The sequence below is a fragment of the Sminthopsis crassicaudata genome, chromosome 1 (genome assembly GCF_048593235.1).
Source record: "Sminthopsis crassicaudata isolate SCR6 chromosome 1, ASM4859323v1, whole genome shotgun sequence".
NCBI lineage: Eukaryota > Metazoa > Chordata > Mammalia > Dasyuromorphia > Dasyuridae > Sminthopsis > Sminthopsis crassicaudata.
Genome location: NC_133617.1, coordinates 627,165,795 through 627,193,094, shown reverse-complemented (window position 1 = coordinate 627,193,094; position 27,300 = coordinate 627,165,795). Strand labels below are relative to the sequence as shown.

The window sequence follows — 27,300 nt, the reverse complement described above, 5'->3', positions numbered from 1 at the left end:
AGTTTTCTTGTCTATTATAGGTTAAAATATAAGCCATTCTCCAATTTTTTTTTTTTTAGTTGTTTGTTTTGTTAGTGTGAGTGCTGCAGAGGATTTTAGGATGTTTTCCAGGAGAGCAAAATGAGCCAGATAATCATTCTCTCAGGGTTTTCCTGGATGGGACCATGAATCAGAGCGATTTTCCCAAAGTGTTTCCTTGGTGGGTGAGTCAATGAGATAGAGATTTTGACATGATCCTTCCCAAGTGTCCAATTATGCCAGCAGCTGGGGTTCAGCTGATGCATAGATCACATAATGAAACAATAAGACAATTGAGTGTACTGAGGAAGAAGGACGAGTCAAATATAACTTTTGAGCTATGGACTTGGGTAACTGCATAAGCATAAATAGGGGTAGGTTTAGTGGGAGAAGATGGTGTGCTCTGTTTTGGCCATTTTGAATTTGAGGTACTGCCAGCTCATTTGGTGGAGATGTTTGGTGGGCAGCTAGAACTATGAGACTGGAGCTTAAGAGAGAAGTCAGAGCTAGAGCCAGAGATAGGGATAGGAATATCACTCACAAAGAGGTGAGATTTTGAGTCAGGAGAGGAGGTGAAAACCTGGAAAACAACAGTGTTTAGGACAGAGTCTTGGATCACATTCTCAGTTAGCAGGCAGGAGAAGACTAGGAATCAGCAAAGAAGTCCTTAGAACTGGAGACAAAGGCAAAAATGAAACAAGTTTTCAAGAACCTTACATTTTCTGTGGGGAATACACATACTCAAAATATGAGATAATTTGAGGGGGGAGAGAACTTTAATAATGGAGTTGTGGAGAGCATTAGGAAAGGAATCATAGAGGAAGCAGCACCAGAATTGAGTCTTGAAGGAGAGGTGTGTGTTACAGGCATATGAGAGAAAACTTGTGCAAGAGAATAGAGACCACCAATTTATGGTGGGTACCTCAAGTGGAGCTCACTCAAAATGGAGTGGTGCCAGAGTAGATTTCATTCCTTTAATGAAAGGAAATCTGAAATCAGGCCATTTAGCTGGTCAAAAGCTAAGATAAAAACTTCATATGGTTGATTTAAGTTTCATAATAAGCCACTCACCAATTTCTCTCTCTCAAAGATCTTATAGAGAGACATTTTCAGTTTCCAGAAGAAGTTGGTCTCAATGAAGAAAAGGAGCAGAAAAAAAATAAAGCCAGATATAACCATGGAGGTCAAATATTTTCCAATCCCAAATTTCTTCCATGAGTAGATATTTTCAGATACAGTATCTGTGAGACATTGATACTTCATTGAAACCTTGGTTTTATCATTTTTTTAAAATTTCATGTATTCAGGTAATATTTCACCTTAGCATATACCATTAAAAAGAAACACATTTTAGTGTTATTTCCATATCTTGGCAGATGACTATTCTGTTGGTATTGATCTAGTTGAAACAAATTCCCTCTATAGAAAATATTTGAAAAACATTCAAGTTCAACAAAAGACTTTCTCTGGTCTTTTCATATAACAATCATATTCTATACTCAAAGTACTTCCATATCCTTGAATGTGGGGATAATAAACTGCAGGGTTTTCAAACTTTGTTGTTGTTGCTTTCATCAAGCAATTATCCTTTGTCTTCCTTCTCCAATTATACATAGAAATTACTCCAGAAAAAAAGCCCCTCACCCATTTAAATTCTTAAACTATATATAGCAAATAACTATGGTCTGAAGCAACTATATCAACTCTCATTTCTATGGATGATCTGGTTTTCCTTGTATTCCGAATTCATTTTAAGTTAGGCCCTATAGGTCATAATCAAGTTTTCTCCACCAATTCAAACATTTTTCCTATGCAATGTCACTGTTAATTCAAGAACTGTCACTCAGTCTAAAGCCCATGAATGAATGTTTGATAACTGAAAATCCTCATCTGGTTAAGGTATCAGGGCATAGCATTTTATTACTTATTTTAAATGGAGTGGGGTGGAGTGACTCAAGAGATTCCATCAGCCAACCCCAATTTAAACATTCTGTCTTTTAAAGTTTTAATATTATATTTGCCATACTTAGTAAATCCACCTGAATGTTATTAGTAACATAACTAGACTTCATTTTTCAATAACATATCCTGTCTGAATGCTGAATGCCTCACACTAAGTCTCTATGGCACAGTTCCTAATCAAATCTAGTCAATGACATTTTCCCATACTTCCAAATATATGATGCTATAACTTAACAAATACAAAGTTAATATCTATCTTGTTGCTTGCAAAGGCCTTCCCTGACCCAAAACAATAAAAAAAAAGGTTAGGGAAAAGGACAAAAAGAACAAGTTTACTTTCTCAGAGGGAAGACCAAGTTCCTTGGGGACTCTTCTCCCAGGGACTAAGGGATAAAGAGTCAGCTGGAAGTTTACCTCTTCACTATTTAGGTAAGAAACCAAACCAGTGTGGTTTGGTGTTTGTGTAGTAACCCTGATCCACTGGATGAGATAAAGGGTTGGAATTCTTACCTAAAGGGTCCCTCTACTCTGGACTCCCTCCCCCTTACACAGGCTAGATTTAATCACTGACCTATTTAAAAAAGAAAAGACAATCACTTTTCCTATCTCCGAAGAAAAACTTAGTCCCTACAGATATCCAGAACATGTAAGCTTTTCCCCACAGAGATTAGGGTCCTGGGTCCTGGAGTTGACTAGAAGTTGCCCCTTATTTTCAGTTTGAGAAACCAAGACCATGTGGCTTAGTGCTTACAAAAAGGTTCTGTGTTCTGGGGGTACTTAGGCAATTTACCATTTCCTTTTTCCACTAAAACATCTCTACATCCTGCTCTGGACTGACACTTGAGTAGGTTTAATGCTTAAATTCTTGTACATTTCTGCAACAATATAGGACAACTCAGATTTTCTCCAGAGATCTCTGAAATTTCTCCAGGGAGTCCCTTGTCTATAGGTGATTCCTGAGGCAATTGGGATTAAGTGACTTGTCCAGGGTCACACAGCTAGGAAGTGTTAAGTGTCTGAGGTCAAATTTGAACTCAGGCCCTCCTGACTTTAGGGCTGGTGCTCTTTCTACCTGGACATCTAACTGCCCATTTTATACAGATTTCAACAGGTATTGCCAAGTATCCTCAGACTCTACCCTTGTAATTCCATTTGATCAAGGATCTCATTTAGTCAAAAGCCTGTGATTGATTGAAGCCTGTTCTCACCTGTTTAAAGTATAAGGGTGTAATATTTTTCACTAACTTTTGAGGCAAAAGTAATTAGATTAATCACTACATGTGCAAACAAGTGCAAATACCTGCTTTTCACTTTCTAATTTACAAAAAAGGAATCATCAGCTAGATTTGTTGTCCAGCTCTGATAGGGTGGGGAAAATAGTATTTAGCAATATACTAATTATAACAGAATTATGCCACAATGAAATCTGGATGTTTCATAGACTTTGTTGTAATGATTTATGTATTCACTGTTTACATTTCCCCAATCTCTCTAGAAGATCAAACTGAATTTTTGATGACCTAAGCAAGCTAATCTACCTCTATACCTGCCTTGTAAATCCTTGTTGTATAGCAGACTCAATGTGATCATCCATATGGGGGGGGGGTACAGGGAAGAGACGGATTAAGTTTCTAGTTTGCTTTAGCCAACATTTCACATCATTTCACATCATTGCCCTAATGATGATCTGCTTTACTGTTTGTAGGAGTCAAAGCTCTAATTTGGAGCTGCACGGTTTCCATAATACATAATGGGATCTTAATACAATACTTAATACAAGAACTTGCATATATTGCAAAGGGATATTGCAAAGGACTAGGCTCAACTCACCATGTAGGTATTATTGCCCGGGTATCCCCAAGAGCAAGGGCCAAAAAATACTCCCATCTTTTCCCCTTCTATCCTTTAGGATGTTCAGAGAAGGATTAACTTTTTCAGGCTCTGAGGGCACTGATGAGAACATTACTGCTCCAGAGTACTTCATGATACTCTAGGGATCAATGGGATTTTTTTGAAAGGATCCTTACTTCTTAAAAGTCTGAGTCTACAAGCTATTTGTCACTTAGTTGCTCTGCATTTTTACCTTGAATTTTCTCCAAGAACTTCCTATTTCTTTGTTGTGGGGTATGATTTAGGAAGTGACAATAACCTCTGATGACACTTGAGCTCTTTTCCTTTGGGGCAGAGAAAGGTACCATTCATCCAACTACCCTTATATCTTCTATTGCCAATGATGGAAAAACAGAGAAAAGATTGTTTCCAGGGACTGAAGGTAGGTGGGTGGTATGCAGATACTCACTCATTTTTAGGCACTTCTTCCCTGTAGTTTCCAACAATGCACACATCATTTTGGTTTGATAGTTATAATACAAGTTGGAGAAAGACTTTGCTAAGTTATAATTTGGTAGTATCTGGAATATAATATCCATTTTTTTGTTCAAATTTTGAAGGCCAAGTTCTGTAATGAGAAAGAAAAAAAATGTTACTTCCATCACATCATTCTCCTGTCTCATGATTGGTCTTAACTTCTTAGCCTAACCTCCAAAGACCTCCAATTTTATCCCCCATAATTCCTTTATAGAAGCCATTTTGTTACATCCATAGGTATAAGGCTCCTTTAAATGGGCAGCCACATGCAACAGATTTGAGTGGTTCAGAAGTAATCTCTGTGGGTAAAGGACCACCCGTTGGGCAGGATACTGGCCATATTGAGTTAGCTATGTAATGGATGACGGCTTTCGCTGATTGGCTATGTGTGTGTGACCTCACAGATCCTTTTTAAGCCCACTGTGGGCAGCTCATTGCTCTCTTTATCCTGGGGTAGCCAAGCGGATGGATAGCCGAGAGAGGTAAGGAGGTTGATAGTGAACATGTGGACCTTCAGACCAGGTGTTCACTAGGGAGTTAACAAGTTAGAGCATTATGTGAGCAGGTATAATAAAGGCTTTAAGTCTGCACGTGGCTGTTCTTGAGCATGCTACCAGTTATTAAATTACGATTCAAGAAATCGTGGCCAGAGGCCTCTGAAAGCCTCAGAGGAGGCCAGTTGGTAGAATTAGTTGACACTGCAAAGGTCAGTGGCCAGGGGTACCCTGGAGCCCTAGGAATCAGGAGAGACTGATAATAGTAAAGACTATGAAAGCATGTTACACATAGGAGAGTATAGGAGTGTGCAATTCATTCACAAACACTCAAATTTAATTATTCTCACTTCATTATCTGTTCCATTCTGTGTTCCTATTTTCTCTTTTTTTCAAATTTATTTTATTTTAAGAAACAATAAGAAAAAAGAAAAACAGAAAAGGAATCTAAAACAAAACAAAACAAAACAAAAGAGAACATTGTGATGTTCCCACCAGAACATCAGGGAGGATTCAAAAATATTTAACAAAAATACCAGTTCAAGAAAGTATATATAGTAGAATAAGAATTTATATTCACGAGTGTCCACCTTTTCTTTACTTTCTTATAATTGTTCTTTTGTTCTCTTCTGCCCATCTTTTTTTACCTATTTTTTCTCTCCTTTTATTCCCCCATCCCCAAGTTGGCTATGGTTAAAAAAATATATATATATTTTTATACATACATACATACATACATAAAAATATACATACACATACAAATCCTACCCCCCTCCACATAGACACACACACATCTCTTTCCTATCCCTTCTGACCTTTTACTTTAACTCTGTTCCCTAATTTGCCTTGCTATAACTTAACCTCCCCCTACTCATTGGTTTTTTTTTCAAATGATGAAATTAAGGGATGAGAGAGGAATGTATTGGGGGAAAAAGAAAGGGAGAAGTGGAATGGCACAAATTATTTACCATAAAAAAGGGAAGGTGGGAAAGACAGGGTGAGTGAGTGAACCTTACTCTCATTCTTTAAATAAAAAATGACATACTCAATAGAGATATAGAAATCTATCTTACCCTATAGGAAAATAGGAAAATGGGATATAGGAAGGGAGGAAGGGTGATAAAAGAAAGGGCATATTGGTGGGGAGTGGTTAGTAGCAAAATAGCTACTTGAAAAGGGACAGGGTAAAAGGAAAGATAGAATAAATAAATACAATTAGCAATAGTAAATGTAAAAAAAATTTCAAAGCAATGAATGGAATATTATTGTTCTCTGGGATATGGTGAGCAGCATGCTCTCAGGATAAAAAACAAACCTGGAAAGTCCTCCATGAACAAAATGAAATATACTGTATACAAAGTAATAGCAATATTCTGGGATGACCAGTTATTGTTATTCTCAGTAGTACAATCATCCTCTACTACAACTACTCTAAAGAGATTATGTTGAAAAATCCTGCCAGAGAAGGAATTGATTGAATCTGAATACAGATTAAGGCATTCTCTATTTCTTTCTCTATTTTTAAATTAATTTTTTGAGGGCTTTTATTTTCAGTAGGGTGGGAGTTATGTGGTTTCTTTTGCAATTTGACTTTTATGGAAATGTTTTGTATAATTTCACATATAGTTTCTTAATTGTGGGTGGGGATAAGGGAGAGAAACTAGAATTAAAAAATCTTAAAAACAAATATAAAAAAATAGTTTTGAATTTAAGTGGGGGCAAAATTAATTAAATAAATTAAATAAATATTCAGGGATCATTCTGTGGTCATATTCTCACTTTCTTGTCCAATAAATATTCCAAATCCAGAACTTGCAACTCTCTAGATTCTCCACTGACCACACTGTCTCTTTTTGATACAAATCCTGAGGTTATCATTCTGACAAAGATGCTGACAACATGGTGAAGACATTTTCACACACCTACTAGCTCTCCTCCTTCTACATTGATTTAAATTCCATGGTAACAATATACTGACAAGTAAATCATTGAAGACACAAATGATGACATTCCTCCAACATTCTCTGCATCAAATAATCATCAAATCATCACACCAACTTGTACATGCTAATCAAAATCCAACCCAGGTCTGTTTTTTTTAATATAGCTTTTTTATTTAAAAGATATATACATAAGTAATTTTTCAGCATTGACAATTGCAAAACCTTTTGTTCCAACTTTTCCCCTCCTTCCCCCCATCCCTTCCCCCCAGATGGCTGGTTGACCAATACATGTTAAATATGTTAAAGTATAAGTTAAATACAATATATGTATACATGATCAAGCAATAATTTTGCTGTGCAAAAATAATCGGACTTTGAAATAGTGTACAATTAGCCTGTGAAGGAAATGCAAAATGCAGGCAGACAAAAATAGAGGGATTGGGAATTCTACGTAGTGGTTCATAGTCATCTCCCAGATTTCTTTCACTGGGTGTAGTTGGTTCAGTTCATTACTGCTGTATTGGAACTGACTTGGTTCATCTCATTGTTGAAGAGGGCCACATCCATCAGAATTGATATCATATGGTATTGTTGTTGAAGTATATAGTGATCTCCTGGTCCTGCTCATTTCACTTAGCATCAGTTCATGTAAGTCTCTCCAGACCTTTCTGAAATCATCCTTCTGGTCATTTCTTACAGAAGCATAATATTCCATAATCTTCATATACCACAATTTATTCAGCCATTCTCCAGTTGATGGGCAACCACTTAGTTTCCACTTTCTGGCCACTACAAAGAGGGCTGCCACAAACATTCTTGCACATACAGGTGCCTTTCCCTTCTTTAAAATCTCTTTGGGATATAAGCCCAGTAGTAATGCTGCTGGATCAAAGGGTATGCACAGTTTGATAACTTTGAGCACAGTTCCAAATTGCTCTTCAGAATGGCTGGATATATTCACAATTCAGTGTCCCAGTTTTCCCACATGCCCTCCAACATTCTGCATTATCTTTCCCTGTCATTCTAGCCAATCTGATAGGTGTGTAATGATATCTCAGAGTTGTCTTAATTTGCATTTCTCTGATGAATAATGACTTGGAGAATCTTTTCATATGGCTAGAAATAGTTTCAATTTCTTCATCTGAAAATTGTCTGTTTATATCCTTTGAGCATTTATCAATTGGAGAATAGCTTGATTTCTTATAGAGTTAATTCTCTATATATTTTGGAAATGAGGCCTTTATCAGAACCTTTGACTGTAAAAATGTTTTCCCAGTTTATTACTTCCCTTCTAATCTTGCCTGCATTAGTTTTGTTTGTACAAAACCTTTTCAATTTGATATAATCAAAATTTTCTATTTTGTGATCAATAATGATCTTTTGGTTCTTCCATAAATTCCTTCCTCCTTCACAGATCTGAGAGGTACACTGTCCTCTGTTCTTCTAATTTATTTATAATCTCATTCTTTATGCCTAGATCATGAACCCATTTTGATCTTATCTTGGTGTATGGTGTTAAGTGTGGGTCAATGCCTAGTTTCTGCCATGCTAATTTCCAATTTTCCCAGCAATTTTTGTCAAACAATGAGTTCTTATCCCAAAAGCTGGGATCTTTGGGTTTGTCAAACAATAGATTATTAAAGTTATTAAAGTTACTGTTTTGTCCTTTGGACCTAACCTATTCCACTGATCAACTAGTTATTTCTTAGCTAATACCAAATGGTTTTGGTAACTGCTGCTTTATAATTTTAGATCTGGTACAACTAGGCCACCTTCATTTGATTTTTTTCATTAATGCCCTTGAAATTTTTTTTTTTGTTGTTGTTGTTGCAAAGGAAGGATTGAATTCGCAAGGTAAAAATAATCTGGGAAGAGAAACAAAACAAAACAAAACAAAAAAAAACAACAATGCTCACAGTTTACATTCATTTCCCAGTGTTCCTTTTCTGGATGTAGCTGATTCTGTCCATCATTGATCAATTGGAATTGGATTAGCTCTTCTCTATGTTGAAGAAATCCACTCCATCAGAATACATCCTCATACAGTATCATTGTTGAAGTGTATAATGATCCCCTAGTTTTACTCGTTTCACTCAGCATCAGTTGATACAAGCCTCTCTGTATTCCTCCAGTTGGTCATTTCTTACAGAACAATAATATTCCATAACCTTCATATACCATAATTTACCCAACCATTCTCCAATTGATGGACATCCATTCATTTTCCAGTTTCTAGCCACTATGAAAAGGGCTGCCACAAACATTTTGGCACATACAGGTCCCTTTCCCTTTTTTAATATTTCCTTGGGATATAAGTCCAGTAGTAGAACTGCTGTGTCAAAGGGTATGCCCATTTTGATAACTTTTTGGGCATAATTCCAGATTGCTCTCTAGAATGGTTGGATTCTTTCACAACTCCACCAATAATGCATCAGTGTCCCAGTTTTCCCACAGCCCCTCCAACATTCATCGTTATTAGTTCCTGTCATCTTAGCCAATCTGACAGGTGTATAGTGGTATCTCAGAGTTGTCTTAATTTGCATTTCTCTGATCAATAGTGATTTGGAACACTCTTTCATATGAGTGGAAATAGTTTTAATATCATCTGAAAATTGTCTATTCATATCCTTTGACCATTTATCAATTGGAGAATGGCTTGATTTCTTATAAATTAAAGTCAATTCTCTGTATATTTTGGAGATGAGGCCTTTATTAGAACCTTTAACTGTAAAAATGTTTTCCCAATTTGTTACTTCCCTTCTAATCTTGTTTGCATTAGTTTTGTTTGTGCAGAAACTTTTTAATTTGGTGTAATCAAAATTTTCTATTTTGTGATCAATAATAGTCTCTAGTTCTCTCTTGGACACAAACTCCTTCCTCCTCCACAAGTCCGAGAGGTAAACCATCCCATGTTCCTCCAATTTATTTATGATTTCATTCTTTATGCCTAAATCTTGGACCCATTTTGATCTTATCTTAGTATGTGGTGTTAAATGTGGGTCCATCCCTAGTTTCTGCCATACTAATTTCCAGTTTTCCCAGCAGTTTTTGTCAAATAATGAATTCTTATCCCAAAAGTTGGGATCTTTGGGTTTGTCAAACACTAGATTGCTATTTTTATTCACTATCTTGTCCTGTGAACCTAACCTATGCCACTGATCAACTAGTCTATTTCTTAGCCAATACCAAATGGTTTTGGTGACTGTTGCTTTATAATACAGTTCTAGATCAGGTACAGCTAGACCACCTTTATTTAATTTTTTTTTTCATTACTTCCCTTGAAATTCTTGACCTTTTGTTTTTCCATATGCACTTTGTTATTTTTTCTAGGTCATTAAAATAGTTTTTTGGGAGTCTGATTGATATAGTGCTAAATAAATAGATTAGTTTAGGTAGTAGTGTCATCTTTATTATATTTGCTCGCCCAATCCAAGAGCATTTAATATTTTCCCAATTGGTTAGATCTGACTTTATTTGTGTGGAAAGTGTTTTGTAGTTTAGCTCATATAGTTTGTGATTTTCCCTTGGAGGTAGATCCCTAAATATTTGATACTATCAGTAGTTACTTTGAATGGAATTTCTCTTTGTAACTCTGTTGGATTTTGTTAGTGATATATAAGAATGCTGATGACTTCTGTGGGTTTATTTTGTATCTTGCAACTTTGCTAAAAGTGTGAATTATTTCTAATAGCATTTTAGTAGAATCTCTGGGATTCTCTAAGTATACCATCATATCAGCAGCAAAGAGTGATAATTTGGTTTCCTCATTACCTACTCTAATTCCTTTAATTTCTCAACTCTTACTGCCAAAGATAGCATTTCTAATACAATATTGAATAGCAATGGTGATAGTGGGCAACCTTGTTTCACTCCTGATCTTATTGGGAATGGTTCTAGTTTATCCCCATTATATATGCTGCTTACTGATGCTTTTAAATAGATGCTACTGGTTATTTTAAGGAAAAGTCCATTTATTCCTATATTATTAAGTGTTTTAAATAGGAATGGATGTTAGATTTTATCAAATGCTTTTTTTCTGCATCTATTGAGATGATCATATGGTTTTTGTTAATTTGGTTATTAATATGGCCAATTATACTGATAGTTTTCCTAATATTGAACCAGCCCTTCATTCTTGGTATAAATACTACATGATCATGGTGTATTATCCTGGGGATGATTTTCTGTAGTCTTTTGCTAATATCTTATTTAAGATTTTAGCATCAATATTCATTAGGGAGATTGGTCTATACTTTTCTTTTTCTGTTTTTAACCTACCTGGTTTAGGTATCAGTACCATGTCTGTATCATAAAAGGAATTTGGTAGGACTCCTTCAGTCCCTATTTTTTTCAAATTGTTGATATAGCATTGAGGCTAATTGTTCTTTCAATGTTTGGTAGAATTCACATATAAATACATCTTGTCCTGGGGATTTTTTCTTAGGGAGTTGATTAATAGCTTGTTCTGTTTCTTTTTTCTGAAATGGAACTATTTAAGAAATTTACTTCCTCCTCTGTTAATCTGGGAAGTTTATATTTTTGGAGGTAGTCATACATTTCACTTAAGTTATCAAATTTATTGGCATAAAGTTGGGCAAAATAACTCATTATTGCTCTAATTTCCTCTTCATTGGTGGAAAGTTCCTCCTTTTCATTTTTAAGACTAACAATTTGATTTTCCTCTTTCCTTTTTCTAATCAGATTTACCAAAGGTTTATCTATTTTTTTTCATAAAACCAACTCTTTTATTAATTTTATTTTTTTAATTTTTTATTTATTAATTTTTATTAATTTTTATTAATAAATTTTTATTAATTCAATTTTACTTTTAATTTTATTAATTTCTTCTTTTAATTTTAGAATTTCTAGTATTTGATTGGGGTTTTTAAATTTGGTCTTTTTTTTTTTAGCTTTTTAAGTTATAAGCCCAATTCATTGATCTATTTTTTCTCTATTTTATTCAAATAAGCCTCTAAAGACATAAAATTTCCCCTTATTACTGCTTTGGCTGCATCCACAAATTTTGATATGATGTCTCATTGTTGTCATTATCTTGAGTGAAATTATTGTGTTTATAATTTGCTGTTTCGCCCAATCATTCTTTAAGATGAGATTATTTAGTTTCCAATTACTTTTTAGTCTATCTACTCCTAACTTTATGTTGAATGTAATTTTTATTGCATCGTGATCTGAAAAGAAAGCATTTACTATTTACTTCTGCATTTAATTTTGAGGTATTTATGTCCTAATATATGGTCAATGTCACTATTCAGTTTTCTCCAAAGATCTATCATATCTAATTTTTAAAATATTCTATTTACCTTTTTAATTTCTTTCCTACTTGTTTTATGGTTTGATTTATCTAATTCTGAGAGTGCAAGGTTGAGATCTCCCCCATTATAGTTTTGCTATCTATTTCTTCTTGCAACTCTCACTTGGTGAATATATGTTTAGTATTGATATTGCTTCACTGTCTATGGTACCCTTTAACAAGATATAGTTTCCTTCCTAATCTCTTTTAATTATATCAATTTTTGCTTTTGCTTGATCTGAGATAAGGATGGCTACCCCTGCTTTTTTGACTTCACCTGAAGCATAATAGATTCTGCTCCAACCTTTACCTTTACTCTGTATGTATCTCCCTGCTTTAAATATGTTTCCTGTAGACAACATATTGTAGGATTCTGACTTTTGATCCAGTCTGCTATCTACCTCCACTTTATGGGAGAGTTCATCCCATTCACATTTACGGTTAAAATTACTAATTCTGTATTTCCTGCCATCATATTATCCCCAGATTATGCTTTTCTTTTTCTTATCCCCTTCCCCAGTATTAAATTTATGGGCCCCACTTGCGTCATGCAGCTCTCCCTCTTTAGAATCCCTCCATCCTCCCTTTGAAACCTTTCCCCTTTCTTGTACCCTTTCCTTATTACTCTTTTCATTTTCCCTTTTCCTCTCCCACTTTTTAATATGTTTCTCTGTAAACCAAATATGCCAATTACTTTCTTTTTGAGCCAACTCTGATAAGAGTAAGATTCACACAATGTTCCTTCCCTTCTCTAAATTCCCTCAGATATGATAGGTTCTCTTTGCCTCTTCATGGGATGTAGTTTCCCTCTTTTTATCTCCCCTTTTCCCTTTTTCTGACACTATCTCCTTCCCATTTCTACTTCCCTTTTTTATGTTATATCAGTAAAATCAAATTATACATGTGGTCTTTATGTATATCCACAACAGAAATACAGTTCTCAACCTTTGACCTTTTTCTGCTTGAGTCCTATGGTTGGAGATCAAATTTTTTGTTTAGATCTGGTTTTTTCCTTACAAACAAATGGAATTCATCTGTTTCATTAAATGTCCATCTTCTTCCATGGAAGAAAATGCTCAGTTTAGCTGGGTAGTTTATTCTTGGCTGCATTCCAAGTTCTTTTGCCTCAGATTCCAGGCCCTTTGATTCTTAATGTGGAGGCAGCCAGATCTTGAGTGATCCTTATTGTGGCTTATGTTTGTTTTTTTCCTGGCTGCTTGTAATATTTTTTCCTTAGTATGATAGTTCTGAAATTTGGCCACAATATTCCTTGGTGTTTTTATTTTAGGGTCTTTTTCAGAAAGTGTTCGATGAATTCTTTCAATGCCTATTTTACCTTCTGGTTCTATTACATCTGGGCAGTTCTCATTGATGATTTCCTGAAAATAGTATCTAGGTTCTTTTTTTCATCATGATTTTCAGATAAGTCCAATAATCCTCAGATTATCTCTCCTAGATCTATTTTCCAGATCTGTTGTTTTTCCAAGTAGATATTCATTTTTTCCCTAATTTTTCAATTTTTTGGTTTTGCTTGACTGATTCTTGATGTCTCAATGAATCATTCATTTCTATTTGTTCAGTTCTGATTTTTAATGAGTTATTTTCTTCATTAGCTTTTTTTACTTCTTTTTGTATATGTCCAATTGAGTTTTTAAATGAGTTGTTTTGCTCTTTGGAATTTTTTTCCATTTCACTATTTTTTTTTTTAGTGAGTTATTTTCTTTTTTCCAATTAACAAATCCTGCTTTCTTGGGAATTCTTTACCTTTTCCAATTCATAAATTCTGTTTCCCTGCACTTCCTGGGAATTTTTTAACCTTTTCCAATTCACATTTCAGGAAGTTACTCTCTTGCATAGCTTCTCTTTCCTTTCCCCATTTTTCTTCTCTCTTTTGAGAGTTTTAATGGTCTCTTCTAGGAGAGTCTTTTGTGTTGGGGACCAACAATACCTGGAGACTGTTTGCTATTATAGTCTCCTCGGGGTTGAAAACCTGCTCTCTTTCTGTGTAGAAGCTATTGTCCTTTTGATTTTTTTTACTCATTTTTTAAAGCCTGTAGGGTCTGCCTTCAGAGCCAGGAGGTTACCAGCTTCCTCTGCAGAACAAGGATAGATATATGGACAGTAGCTGTCCTGCCAAGCAGCTACAAAGAACTGCAGAGTATGGGAATGCTCTGGGAAAGAGCTCCCTATTGGAAGTGGGAAATGACTCAGTCCTGCATGGCCCAGCTGCAGGGGGGGAGGCGGGAGGGGGGAAGTGGAGGGAGGTCCCCTGCTAAGAACCCACTGTGTGGATTAGCCCTGAGGCTAGAGGCTGAGCAGCAAAAGTGTCACTATCCCAAGCTAAAACCGGCTGTGGGGCTATGGGTATTAGCAGTTGCCCAGCAAATAGTCTGAATAGTCCCGCAAGACACCTGAAGTGGCTCTGCCCCGGAAGCAAAGTTCTATTGCCCCAAGCTGAGCCCTGCACTGTGCAGATTAGTGACTGCCTGCTAGAGCCCCAGTGATGCAATTGCCGTTGCACAGTTGTGTTGTAGTCTGTGCTGAGTCACTTACAATTTTGGGTGGAAATAGCCAGATCTTGTTAGGTTCTGGCGTTTTTAGTGTATCCTCTACCTTTGGCTTTAATTTCTCTGTTGCTCTACTGCTTTGTAATCAAGGCAGAGCAGTCAGCCTATGGCAGAGTCCTCTCTATAACTTTTCTAGCCACAGAGGCCACCCCCTCTACTATCTCCCTGCTTGTGCTGATCTGCACTGGTCCCTTAGGACAAGAAGACAGCCAGCACCGAGAGATGGTGCTCCATTCTGGAGTCTTCCAGATTATCTTCGGCTGGTAAGTTGTTGTACTTCTAATTTCCATGAATTTTACCAATCAAGCGCTAATTTTGAGGATGAATTTAATAACTGGTTGTGAGGGCATGAGAGGAGTGTCTCTTCCATCTTGGCTCCACCCTCACCCCCCCAGGTCTGTTTTGAATCATCCTTATGTATGATAGTAGCCAATACCTAGGAACATGCCCTATGACTCCACAAAGAATGTAAACTACCTTGAGTAAATGTAAGCAACAAAGGGAACTCCAACTGTTCCATGGGAGAACTTGTGCATGGCTCTGGGCTTCCCCTGACATTATGCCTTCTTTGTTCTATTTCTATAATATCTGGCCTGGTGTTGGCATGGGGATTTATCTTGTTGTCTTGTTGCACTCTAGCATCTTGTAAGCTCCCCCAACAAACCTTAATAAACCTAAACTATTAATAGCCATGCTGGAATGGATCCCTTTTCCTTTAGTAACTCTGTATTCTCTTAAGAGAATATGCTATTCTACAACTGGCACATTAGGGCAGAACACATCTTCCCCATTATTCCCTATTCCTGGATAAAGGTAGTACCTTGATACTACCAGGAAATATTTTCTGTCTTCTTACTGCCTATAAAAATTCTATTTATTCTTTGAGTACCAGAACACATCTCACCACACTCCAGGCAGCCCATGCTGATTTTGCTTTCCTCTGGATTCTGACAGTTATTATTGTTTGTACTAAAATTCAGAAATTATTTTTTTCCTGTGTATATGTCTCAATAATATTCAATGATTGCCTTGTATGTACATCATCAGAATACTACAATGATGGTTAGCATTTATTTGTCATGTATTACATGCCAGGCATTGTGCTAAGTGCTTTACAAATGTTATTTAATTTTATTCTCGCCACACTGGGAGGTAGATGCTATTATGATACGTATTTTATAGCTGAGAAAACTAAGGCATAGAGAGCCAAGATGAGTTGGCCAAGGTCCCATAGCAGTTCTGACTCCATGTTTGTGCTGCTCTGTGAATCCCTCATGTTCAGCATGTAGAAAACTCTTATCAAATGCTTTCTAGCTGGATGATGAGCATGGAACCCCGAGGGAAGCTCAGTGCTAGAGAGGCAGTCTGGAGAGTGACCATAGAGAGGCAAGAGTAGACCCTCGGAGGCTGGAGCAGATCACGAGATGGGGTTCCATGGGCAGGAGGGTGAGTGTGGCCCTCTCCTTTTCCTTGAGGCTTTGAAGCCAGGAATTCTCTCTCTTCTGCTTGCCCACTCTATCATTTTACATTAGCTTTTCCTTGAGCTTCTTATTGTGTCTATATGACTGTCAGCTTCTCTGACAGTTCTCCATTATTTCTTGTATTTATCATTATTTGGTACCCAGGGGTCATACACTGCTCCTCCCCACAACTCCTATGAGTTATCGCCAGGACCTGTTATGTTAACATTGCCATGTCCCTCCGCCACTCCCCTTTCTCTCCTCTGACACTGCCATCACCCCACACCCAAGCCATTATAACAGATTACTGGTGGGTCTGCCTGCCTCAGGTCTCTCCTCACACCAATCCATTCTCTCTTTATCAGCCACTAGTCATTTTTTCCCTAAAGTGCAACCTCATTTTGTTATCCCCCTACCCAATAAACTCCAGGGGCTTCTTGTCACCTCTAGGATCAAATACAAAATGCTCTGCTTGCCATTTGAAGCCCTTCATAATCTAGCCTCCACTTGTCTTTCTAGTTTTCTCATACTTTTCCTGAACATGTACTCTTTGATCCAGTGGTGGCCTCCTAGCTGTTCCACAAATGGAGCACCATCTCTCGGTGCTGGCTGTCTTCTTTTCCTGAGATGTTCTCCCTCTTCATTTCTGCCACCTGACTTCCCTGGCTTTCTTTAAGTCTCAGTGAAAATCCTGACTTCTACTTGAATCCTCTTCCAATCCTTCTTAGACCTAATGCCTTATCTTTGTTAATTATTTTCTATTTATCCCGCACCTAATTTGTAAGTAACTGTTTGCATGCTGTCTCTCCCATTAGATTGCAAATTCTTTGAGGGCAGAGACTAGCTTTTGCTTTTCTTATATCTCCAGTTCTTATTATAGTGTCTGACACATAGTAAGCACTTAATATTGATTGGTAGATGGTTTAGGCATTTAAATAGGCAAATGACCTTTTATATTTAGTGTCAAGGAGAAATAAATCAACTAGTCAAATCATCTTCATCCAGGACTGAAGTTCTTAGTGATATTCCTGTCCTTGAATCCATTCCCACCCATTCACTCACGGGTGCTAACCACTCCTAACAGGCCTTCCCTCCCTTGTCTCCTGATTCACCAGAATAGCTTGATGAATAGGGAATGAATATCCTTTACCTTTAACATCTGTAACAGAAATAAAAATGAATGGAATGACGCCTGAAATGATGTTCAGAAGTATGAGCTTGGCACACCCAGAAGTAGGACCAGAAAAGAGGAAGCTCATCAGGTACATGCTAGGTATGGCACACCAGCCATGTAGCATTAACATCAAAAAGGTAGCTTCAAATTGACCGGGATCGACGTAAGCTGTTTCATCCATGATTTTTAGGATTACCTTAGGCATGGACACAGTTTCAAAAGGAAGGAAGAAAAGAAAAAAATTAATAAAAGTATTATGAAATAAATTCTGAATATCAGAGAGGAATGCACTATTCTCTACTCTAAAAACAAGTTTTGCAATTCTCAATTAATTCAATTGAGCCTTTTGTAAAAATTTTGGTATTTCATAATGAAACTAAGAGATATCCTCATTTTCTCAACAGCAAAGGAGTCCTTATGGATAGCATTCTCTTACTGTATTTGTTTATTTTTCTAGTTGGAATAGTTTTCCCTTCTAATTGGTAAGATAAGGGAACACAGAAGGAATGCCTTAATCAATGTGGATATCCCTAATGACATTGTCTCCAAATATTTAGGGTAAGAATTTAGGGAACAAATATATAGGGAGCTCAGCCTAAAGAAGGCCATCAATATTTCTCTAGATCCAAGGAAATTAACATTTTTAGACCAAGGGCTGGGGATCTAGAAACTTTTAAATTGTGTTTCCCAGTTGGCAGGAGTCAAAGTAGTCAACTTGACTTTTGGGGTAGATTCAGGTGCTGGGTTAATGGGAAGTTTCTATAATGTACAATAGAATGAAACTTAATATATACACTATCCAATACTTACCAATAATAGCAAAGTGTGAAAGCAGATGGTGATGATATCCCACAACAGGGAAGAGAGCCAGTAATGAGCTATAGAGGTTCCACTGATAAACTGGAGATATTTTGACCTTCTGATTCTCTCACTGATTGCCAAAATAGCAAATGAACTGATTATGAATGACACTCCAAAAACCAAGGCAATGGAAAGAAAATGTCCCTTAGGACCCCTATGAGAGACAAGATATGAGAAAAAAGGTTCAGGGTACTGGGATTTTGAATGTCTGGGAGCCCCTTATATGCCCTCGGTGATTCAGTAGTTAAGTCTTAGAGAACTGCCAAAGGTTCAAGACAGTTTAAGTAATTTATCCATGGTTCTGAATCCCCTGTCATTCCATCTTCTCTAGCAGACTGCCCCTTTGATCATCTTCCCTCTCACTTATTTTCAAACTGTCCCCATCTAATGGTTGCTACAAACACGAATATCCCCCATCAAAAAACCCTTACTTCATCCATCTTCACTAGATTTCATCTCATATTGTCTTGTTTTTAAACTCCTTGAAAAGGCAGTCAACAATTGATACCTCCACTTCTTTTTTTCTCATTCTCTCAATTCTCTAGTCTTGTTTCTGACATCAGAAACTGTTATTCAAAGTTACCCAACTTTGAAAGAGAAACTATCTCTTGGCAAGCCTTTTCCTCCAAACTAATTCTTCTTGACCTTTCTGAAGCCTTTAGTAAGGAAAGGATGAAGGGAATAAGCACTCTGCTAAATGGTGTACAAACATCACCTCATTTGATCCTCATAATCCTTCAAGAGAGGTCTTATAATGATCTCCATTTTACTATTGAGGAAACTGAGGCAAACAGGTGTTAAATAACTTGCCCAGGATCCAACATCTTATAATTAACTGAGGCCAGACTTGATCCAGGTCAATCATTCTCTTCAGATTTTCATGGAGCTGCTTCTTTCCTTGTCCTCCCAACTAAACGCCTGATCCTTCTCAGTCTCCTTGACTGAATCTTCATCCAAGTCACTCTCACTGACTGTGAGTAATCCCCAGGGCTCTGTCCTGCACCTTCTTTTCTTCTCCTTTTATATGATTTCTTTTTCTATATGATTGACGATCTCATTAGCTCCCATGGATTCAATTATTATATCCTTTTGCTGATGACTCTCAGATCTACTTATACAACCATAACCCCTTTCCCCAGTTTTGCATCTCCAAATTTGCCATTTCCAACTGGCCCAAAACTAGATGGTGCAAAGGATAATATGATAGACCTGGAATCAGGAAGATCTGAATCTAAATTCAGTTTCAGACCCTAGCTGGGCAATTAATTTAGCTTTTGTCTGCCTCAATTTTCTCTACTATAAAATAGGGATAAAAATAGTACCTAACTCAACGGTTGATTGGGATAGATAAAATGAGAAATATTTGGAAAGTGTTTCACAAACATATAGCATTATATATAAATGCTAATTATAAATCATAATATTTATGTTATTCCCCCGCCCAAATCCTTCCTAATTTTCCTGTTATTGTTGAGGGTACTACCATCTTCCTTTTTACTCAGGTTATAACCTATTTGTCATCCTCCACTCCTCACTATCTTTTATTCCCATTATCCAATCTGTTTCCAAGTTCTGTCAATTCTACTTTTGCAACATCACTCTTTTATGCTTCCTTTCCCCACTTTATCTCCTTAGATACCACAGTCACCTAGCTGAAGGCCTTCAATACCTCAAACCCGGGCTACTTCAATAGCTCTCTCTTCCTATTTCAGTAAATCCTTCACTCCAGCTGTCAAAGCCTATTGATTTAGTTTTTATTTTATGGAATAAAACAAGTATTTCCATAACATAGTATAATAAAATATATAATAAATATATATAAAATATATATTATTAATATATTATTATATACATAAAATATAATAAAGATGCTTATGTATGAAACTAATTTATTATGAACAACTTGCTATACCTTTTAAATATATTATAAATATATATAAATATTTACATAATATAATTATATTATATACATTATATAATATAAATAAATATTTATAACAAATAGATATTTATAAATACAAATAGATATAAATACATATAAATATAATATTAAATATGCAATAAAGTTATTATATGAATTTTTTCCCTCTCTCCTTCTCCCCTTCCCCCCAGACATATGTATATGTAAAATCATTCTATAAATATTTCTAATTTTCTGGATGCAGGCAGTATCTTCAAATGTCCTTTGTAGTTAATTTGGTTATTTATAACAATCAAAATTGCTTATTTATTCAAAGTTGTTCTTAAAATAATATTGCTGATACTGCATATTCATTTTCCTCAAGTACAAGTCTGTCCACGTCAACTTCCTACTCAATAAACTCTAATGACTGTGTATCACTTCAAAGATTAAATATGAAATCCTCCATTTAGCATTCAAAGTTCTTCATAACCTGCTCCCCAATCTTTCCAGTTAAAATTTTTTTTTTTAATAAATGACTCCTCTCCATGTACTCTGTCATCCAGTAACCCTGGTGGTAGTGTTTTTCCTCATACTCCATCCCCTTCCTCATCTCTGCTTCCTGGCTTCCCTGACTTCCTTCATATTCCAACTAAAATCTCACCTTCTATCGAAATCTTATGTAATTCCCTTTAATTCTAGTACCTTCCACTCTACTGGTTATCTCAAATTTATTCAGTCTAGAGCTTCTTTGTCCATACTTGTTTGCATGTTGTCTTTCCCATTAGACTATAAGCTCCTTGAGGTCAGGCACCATCTTTTGCCTTTCTTTGTATGACTAGCGCTTAGCATAATGCCTGGCACATAATAAGTTCTTAATAAATAAAGTAAGTATTAAAGATAAGATTTAAACCCTGTTTTGTTAACTCCAATTCTATCACTTTATGCATTAAATTAGATTGGCTTCAAGAGTGTAACATCAAACTGAATAAACAGGTAGAGAAGTACTACAGAGATATAGTCTTAACTTCATAAAAAGGAAAGTTATACATACTGAAATACTTTGTCAAAAATAGAATGTGAATCACGGGGAGACTCTGGGTCGTTGGTGACTGTAATGGAAGCTCTGGAGCCAAAAAACAACTTGTAGACAATATTATCTGCCACTGACAAGGCCATGGGAGCAGAATGGTAAGCCTGATTATTGAACAGAGCAGTGATGATTGTTCGTTCTCCCTCTTCATGAAATGACATTGCCATAAGATAGTTTTCATCGAAGGTATCAGATTGCTCTGTTGCCATGAGTATCAGGAAATCTTCTATAGGATCTGGAATTGGAAACAATATTAGAATGTTAGTCAACTGGCACTGATTAACAAGCTTTGTGTTCTTAGCACTAAACCAAACCTCATGATGTGAAGACAACATAAACAAAATTGAACATACAAATCAGAGAATCTTATGCTGTCAGAATGTATTTTAGTCTAAAACTGTCATATGATATTGAGTTTTGGAAAGAGAATATTAATTTTCCAGGATCATACAACTGCTGTTTAGTCTGAAGATAACATAAGAATATGAGGAGAAAGAATGGCTTCCAATTAGTGGTATTCTGAGGCAGGGCTCCAGTCACTCTGCTCTTTTTATGATTATGAATGCTAGACTTGGAAGAAACTATCCAGCCGTAGGTAGAAATGACCTAGCCTAATCCTGTCACATAATCAGATGAGGAAACTGAAGTCTAATCTGGAAAAGTCTTTGTCCCAAGGTCACATAGCAAGTGACTTCCTGACTTCCAGCCCACTGTTCCATCATGATCTAGTAATTAAAAATCACAAATTATATATAAAAGTATGTGAATTAGCATACAGGGATACACAGATGGATCAGTAACCTACAATATTACTTAATAACCAACAAAATAATAATCTACAGATATTTTAAAGAATTTTGTCTAGCACACTATCCTTGCTGTCACTCAAATTTGCAAAATATAGAAGTCTGTGTTTAGGCCTCTATTTCTTTTTGGTTGTATGGTTTTCTCTATTTTTTATATTCTACTTTTTTTTGATAAAGAAAAAAATAAATATTTTAACAATAACAGCTTATTCCCTCATGCACCTTTTTGATGTCTTCCCTCAACTTTTTCTCTATTTGTGTGCTTGTAAAATTTTGCTGTGTGTGTGTATGTGCATATGTGTGTTTTAAATGCCAGGTTTCTATATCTTGCCCAGGCTACAAGGGTGTGATCCCAGTACTGACTGATCAGTACAGGAGTTCTGATTTATTTGGTTTCCAACCTGAGTCAGTTCATTTTTCCTTAAGCAACCTGATCCTCTTTACCCCATCCTAGTTGATCTTCTAGATCCTGGGAGGCCTTACCATATTCATGATGAATTAAGTTTGAACATCCAATAAGCATAACCCCTAAGCTAAAGAGATCCACTATCCTCACCTTCCCTGGAAGTTGGGATTATAGGCATGTGCCAACATGGCTGGATTGTTTTTTCCAAAGATTTTCTAAAAATTGATAATCAGTAAGCACTGTGAAGTCACATTCTCTATACCTCCCAGTTAGCTATACAATTATAATAATCTGGTCTACAATCCACTTCAAAAGACCTATCTGGAAGCAGAGCCATGATGGAGAAGTAGAGGGAGCATTTCAATCAAATTCTCCCAATATTCCTCTACAAAAATCTTTAAAATAATGTGTCAATTGAATTTTTGAAGAACATAGCCAAAAAAAAATTGGGGCCAGACATTTTTCTAGACCCAAAGGAGGGAGAGATCTCTGACATGTGGTGGGAGATGGCCTGCAACATATGCAATAACAATATTACTTAGGGACTTGGAAGCTACACAATTCCTAGAAGAATATAAGAATTCCTAAAAGAAAAAGAGCAAAAAGTTAATTTTGAAATCAATTAAGAGCAGTAGTGGAAAACTGGGAAAAGGAATGAAAGTGTTACATGAAAATCACGAAAAGAGAATAAAGAGTTTGGTAAAAGAGGAATACTGAAGAAAATAACTTTGTAAAAAGCAAACTCAATCAAATGAAAAAAAGAGACATAAAATCTTATTGAGGAAAATAATTCCTTAACAATTAAAATTGAGGGGCAGCTCTAGGTAATGCAGTGGAGAGAGCACCAACCCTGAAGTCAGAAGAACCCGAGTTCAAATGTGACCTCAGACACTTAACACTTCCTAGCTGTGTGACCCTGGGCAGGTCACTTGACCCCAATTGCCTCAGCAAAAACAAAACAAAAACAAAAATAAAAAATCAACCAACCAAACAAAAAAAAATTAAAATTGATCCACTTCCTATTAAAAACACTAGAAAGCATAAAAATAAATGGAACTTTTCTTAAAATAATTAATTGAAACCATTAGCAAATATTATCTGTAATGAGGATAATAAACTAGAAACCTCAACAAGATCAGGGTAAAGCAAAGATGTCTATTATCACCATTATTATTTAATATTATACTAGGAAAGCCAGCTTTAGCAAAGTTGGATACAAAATAAAACCCCATAATTCATCAAATTTCTATATTTTACCAACAAAGTCCAGTAAGAAAAGATAGAAAGAGAAATTCCATTTAAAATAACTGAAGACAACAAAAAATACTTGATAGTCTACCTGCCAAGACAAATCCAGGAACTATATGAACAAAATTACAAAATATTTTTCATACAAATAAAGTCATATCTGAACAAGTGGAAAAATATTAACTGCTCACAAGTAAGGTGACTAATATATTCTACCTTATTCAGCGCCCTACCACAATACCAAAATATATTCCATAGAAGTAGAAAAAAATAAAAAAAATTATTTGGGAGAGCAAAAAATCAAGAATACCAAAGGAATCAATTAGAAAAAGGCCTAAAGAAAGATAGCTTAGTAATACCAGATCTCAAACTGTATTACAACCTGGTAATCATTAAAACAATCTAGTACTGGCTAAGAAAGAGTAGAGAATCAATGGAATAGATTAGGCATATAATATAAAGTAGTAAGTGATCATAGGATCTTAGTGTTTGATAATCTCAAGGAGTCAAACTTTTGGGACAAGAATTTACTATCTGATAAAATCTCCTGGAAAGTGATCTGGTAGAAACTATGCACAGAACAACATCTCACACCCTGTAATGAGGACATGAGCATGGAAAAAAAATCATCTGCCTCATCTATAGATAAAGGAAAATTGTTATGATCTAACAAGAGTTAGAAAGAATGGGAAATGATAGTTTTGATTACATGAAATTAAAGTTTTTAAACAAAATTAATGTAGCTTTTTAAAATGAGAAGGAAAGCAGGAAAATAGGAAAAATTTTTGACAGCAAGTTTCTATGATAAAAGTCTCATTTCTCAAATATATGTGCAACTGAGTCAATTTTTTTTATTTAAAAGAGTCATTCTTCCTTATTTGACAAATTGTCACAGTATAGGAACAGGCTATTTTCAGAAGAAGAACTTAAAGCTTATCAATAGTCATATAAAATGCTCTAAATTATTATTAGAGAAATGTAAATTAAAACAGCTTTAAGGTACCACCATATACCAATTAGATTGGCTAATATGACAGAAAAAAGAAAAGATGTGGACAAATGGGGACACTAATATACTGTTGGTGGACTTGTGAACTGGTTCAACCATATGGGAGAACTATTTGGAACTATACTCAAAGGGATATAAAGTGTACATGTCGTTTGACCCAATACTACTATTACCAAGTTTGTATCCCAAAGGGATCAAAGAAAAAAGGGAAAGGCCGTATTTGTACAAAAATATTTATAGCAATAGAAAATTAATGGGTTGCTGCCATATGATTAAGTCTGACAGTTCTGAGATCATCATGCTGGTTTCCCCTTCAGAGAGTCGTTTTAGTTGTTCACTTATGTCTGATTCTTCATGGACTATAGGATCCTCCACTCTCTCTTGAAGACTGTTCTAGTTTATGTTCATTTTTTTCAAGACACAATCTATTCATCTTATCCTCTTCTGTCTCCTTTTCCTTTTGCCTTCAATCTTTCTCAACATTAGGGTCTTTTTCAATGAGTCTGCTCTTCTCATTATGTGGCCACAATATTTAAGCTTTAGCTTCAGAATTTGACCTTTCAGTCAAATTTCTTCAAGTATTGATTGACATGATTTTCTTACTGCCCAAGGGACTCTCAAAAAATCTTCTGTAGTACCACAATTTGAAAGCATCAATTTTACTGCACTCAGCTTTTCTTACTCTCCAGCTCTCACAGCCATACACAGCCATACACTGCTACTGGAAAAACCGTTGCTTTGACTATATGGACTTTTGTTGGCAAGGCAATGTCTCTGCTTTTTACTTTGCTGAACAGATTTGCCATAGCTTTTCTTCCAAGGAGTAGGTGTCTTTTAATTTCATAACTGCAGTTGTTGTCTGCAGTGATCTTTTAGGCCAAGAATATAAAAACTGACACTGCTTCTGTTTCTTCTCCATTTGCCAGGAATGATGGAGGACAGTTGTCATGATCTTAATTTTTTTTTTTTTGATGTTAAGTTTCAAGTCAGTTTTTATGCTCTTTTATTTCACCTTCATCGGAGGCTTCTTAATATTCTCCCTATAGAATATATTCATAGCAAAATAGCGACAACATTTTTCTAAGGTTAGTACAGTTCTAAGCCCAAAAATAATTATGTTGTCAACCACCAGCTTATTTTCCTGATAATAACTCCCCGAGATGATCTAAATCCCTTGTGTGCCCTGACTCCTGATAAACAAATCAGCCAGCTCTAAAGAGGCCACCCATTTTCAAAGGGTACTTCTTCCTGCTGAATAGAATCAGGTCTCTACTCCCCAGTGCTGCACTACTCTTACTTCAGTTATGTTCTATATTCATATGCTTGCCTTAGTTGTATACTGGGTTCCATTTTCTCTCTCCCGACTCCCTCTTCTCCAATGCTTACAATTATTCTTGGCACGGAACTTATTGTTTTGCATGTTATTTACAGCATCCCAATTCATTAAGAGATTGTCTTCCCTGATATCTCTGGTTGGTCCACGGACCTCTCATTAGACATAAAATGAGAACCCAGATAATTACTTAACCTCTTAATAGCTGTACTTACACTGGGGGAAACAGAACCCTATGTCCTCCCAGAAGGGACTCCCTTATACCAGAAGACTGTCACAAAACAGATGCCCACCAGTTGGGGAATGGCTAAACAATGGAATACAAAGTATTCCAAAATGGCCAAACAAAACAGAATATATTGTGATGTAAGATATGATGAGGGAAATAGGTTCAGAAAAACCTAGGAAGACCTATAAGAAATTGATACAGAGTGAAGTGCACAGAATCAAGAGAACACTATATACAGTAACAATAATATTGTAATAACAATTAACTGTGAAAACTTTGCTAATCTGATCAAGACAGTGACCCATGACAATCCCAAAGAACTCATCATGAAAAATGGTATCCATTTCCAAAGAGAGAACTGATGATCTCTGAATGCAAATAGAAGTATTTTTTACTTTATTTTTTGTAATAATACACTTTTATTATGGAAATATATTTGACATAACTCTTCATGTGTATTATGGGTATCATATTGCTTGTCTTCTCAATGGATTGGGAGAAGCTGAAAGGAGGGAGAAATTTGGAACTTACAAATTTTAAATGAATGTTAAAAACAATAATAAAAATCCTACTTATTTCTTTATCATGCTTTCATTGTTATATGCCTTCAGTGTATGAATAGATTACTTTCATAAAGATTTTACAGATATGATAAAGAAGGCCCTTTTCTCCATACACTTTTATGGCAAAATTCATGGGATTTCCTCTCTCCCAATTATTCTTTTTATCCTAGGAATGAATTTATGACCACTTTTAATACTAAACTATGGATAGGTAAAAGAACAAATCTTAAAATCAGTAAACAATATTATCAGAAAAATAATCATAATGAGACAATATGCCAAAAACACGTAGAATACAGCCAAACCATGATGGAAAAATCTGTATCTGAAAACCATTCATTAATAAAAGAGACCAGTGAAGGACTAAGTCTAGTCATGCTCTAAAAAATGACAAAGTAATAGAAAAGCAAAAGGTCCAAATAAAAATTTAAAAATAGAAATTCTGAAAACTAAGGAATCCCTTTTCCTTCAACCTATTACTGATCATACTTTGCCAAACCCCAACCTTTCCACTATCTTTGTTTTCCACATATTGCTTAACAGAGCTGGAGAAAGT

The 27,300-nt window shown here is 35.7% G+C and overlaps 1 protein-coding gene across 11 annotated transcripts in view; it reads right to left on the bottom strand.

Moving 5' to 3' along the window:
* Positions 1-27,300, bottom strand: part of LOC141551272 (phospholipid-transporting ATPase ABCA3-like) — a 249,925-nt gene that overhangs the window by 20,627 nt on the left and 201,998 nt on the right. For all 11 annotated transcript variants that reach the window (XR_012484816.1, XR_012484817.1, XM_074282726.1 and 8 more), the window contains 5 exons: positions 21,112-21,385; positions 18,107-18,311; positions 17,273-17,492; positions 4,280-4,438; positions 1,090-1,259 (listed from right to left, as the gene is read on the bottom strand). Coding sequence is in view for 9 of the 11 variants with exons in the window: in XM_074282726.1 (XP_074138827.1) it covers positions 1,090-1,259; positions 4,280-4,438; positions 17,273-17,492; positions 18,107-18,311; positions 21,112-21,385 (1,028 nt within the window). In the remaining 2 variants the exon portion in view is untranslated. The remainder of the gene's footprint in view (positions 1-1,089; positions 1,260-4,279; positions 4,439-17,272; positions 17,493-18,106; positions 18,312-21,111; positions 21,386-27,300) is intronic.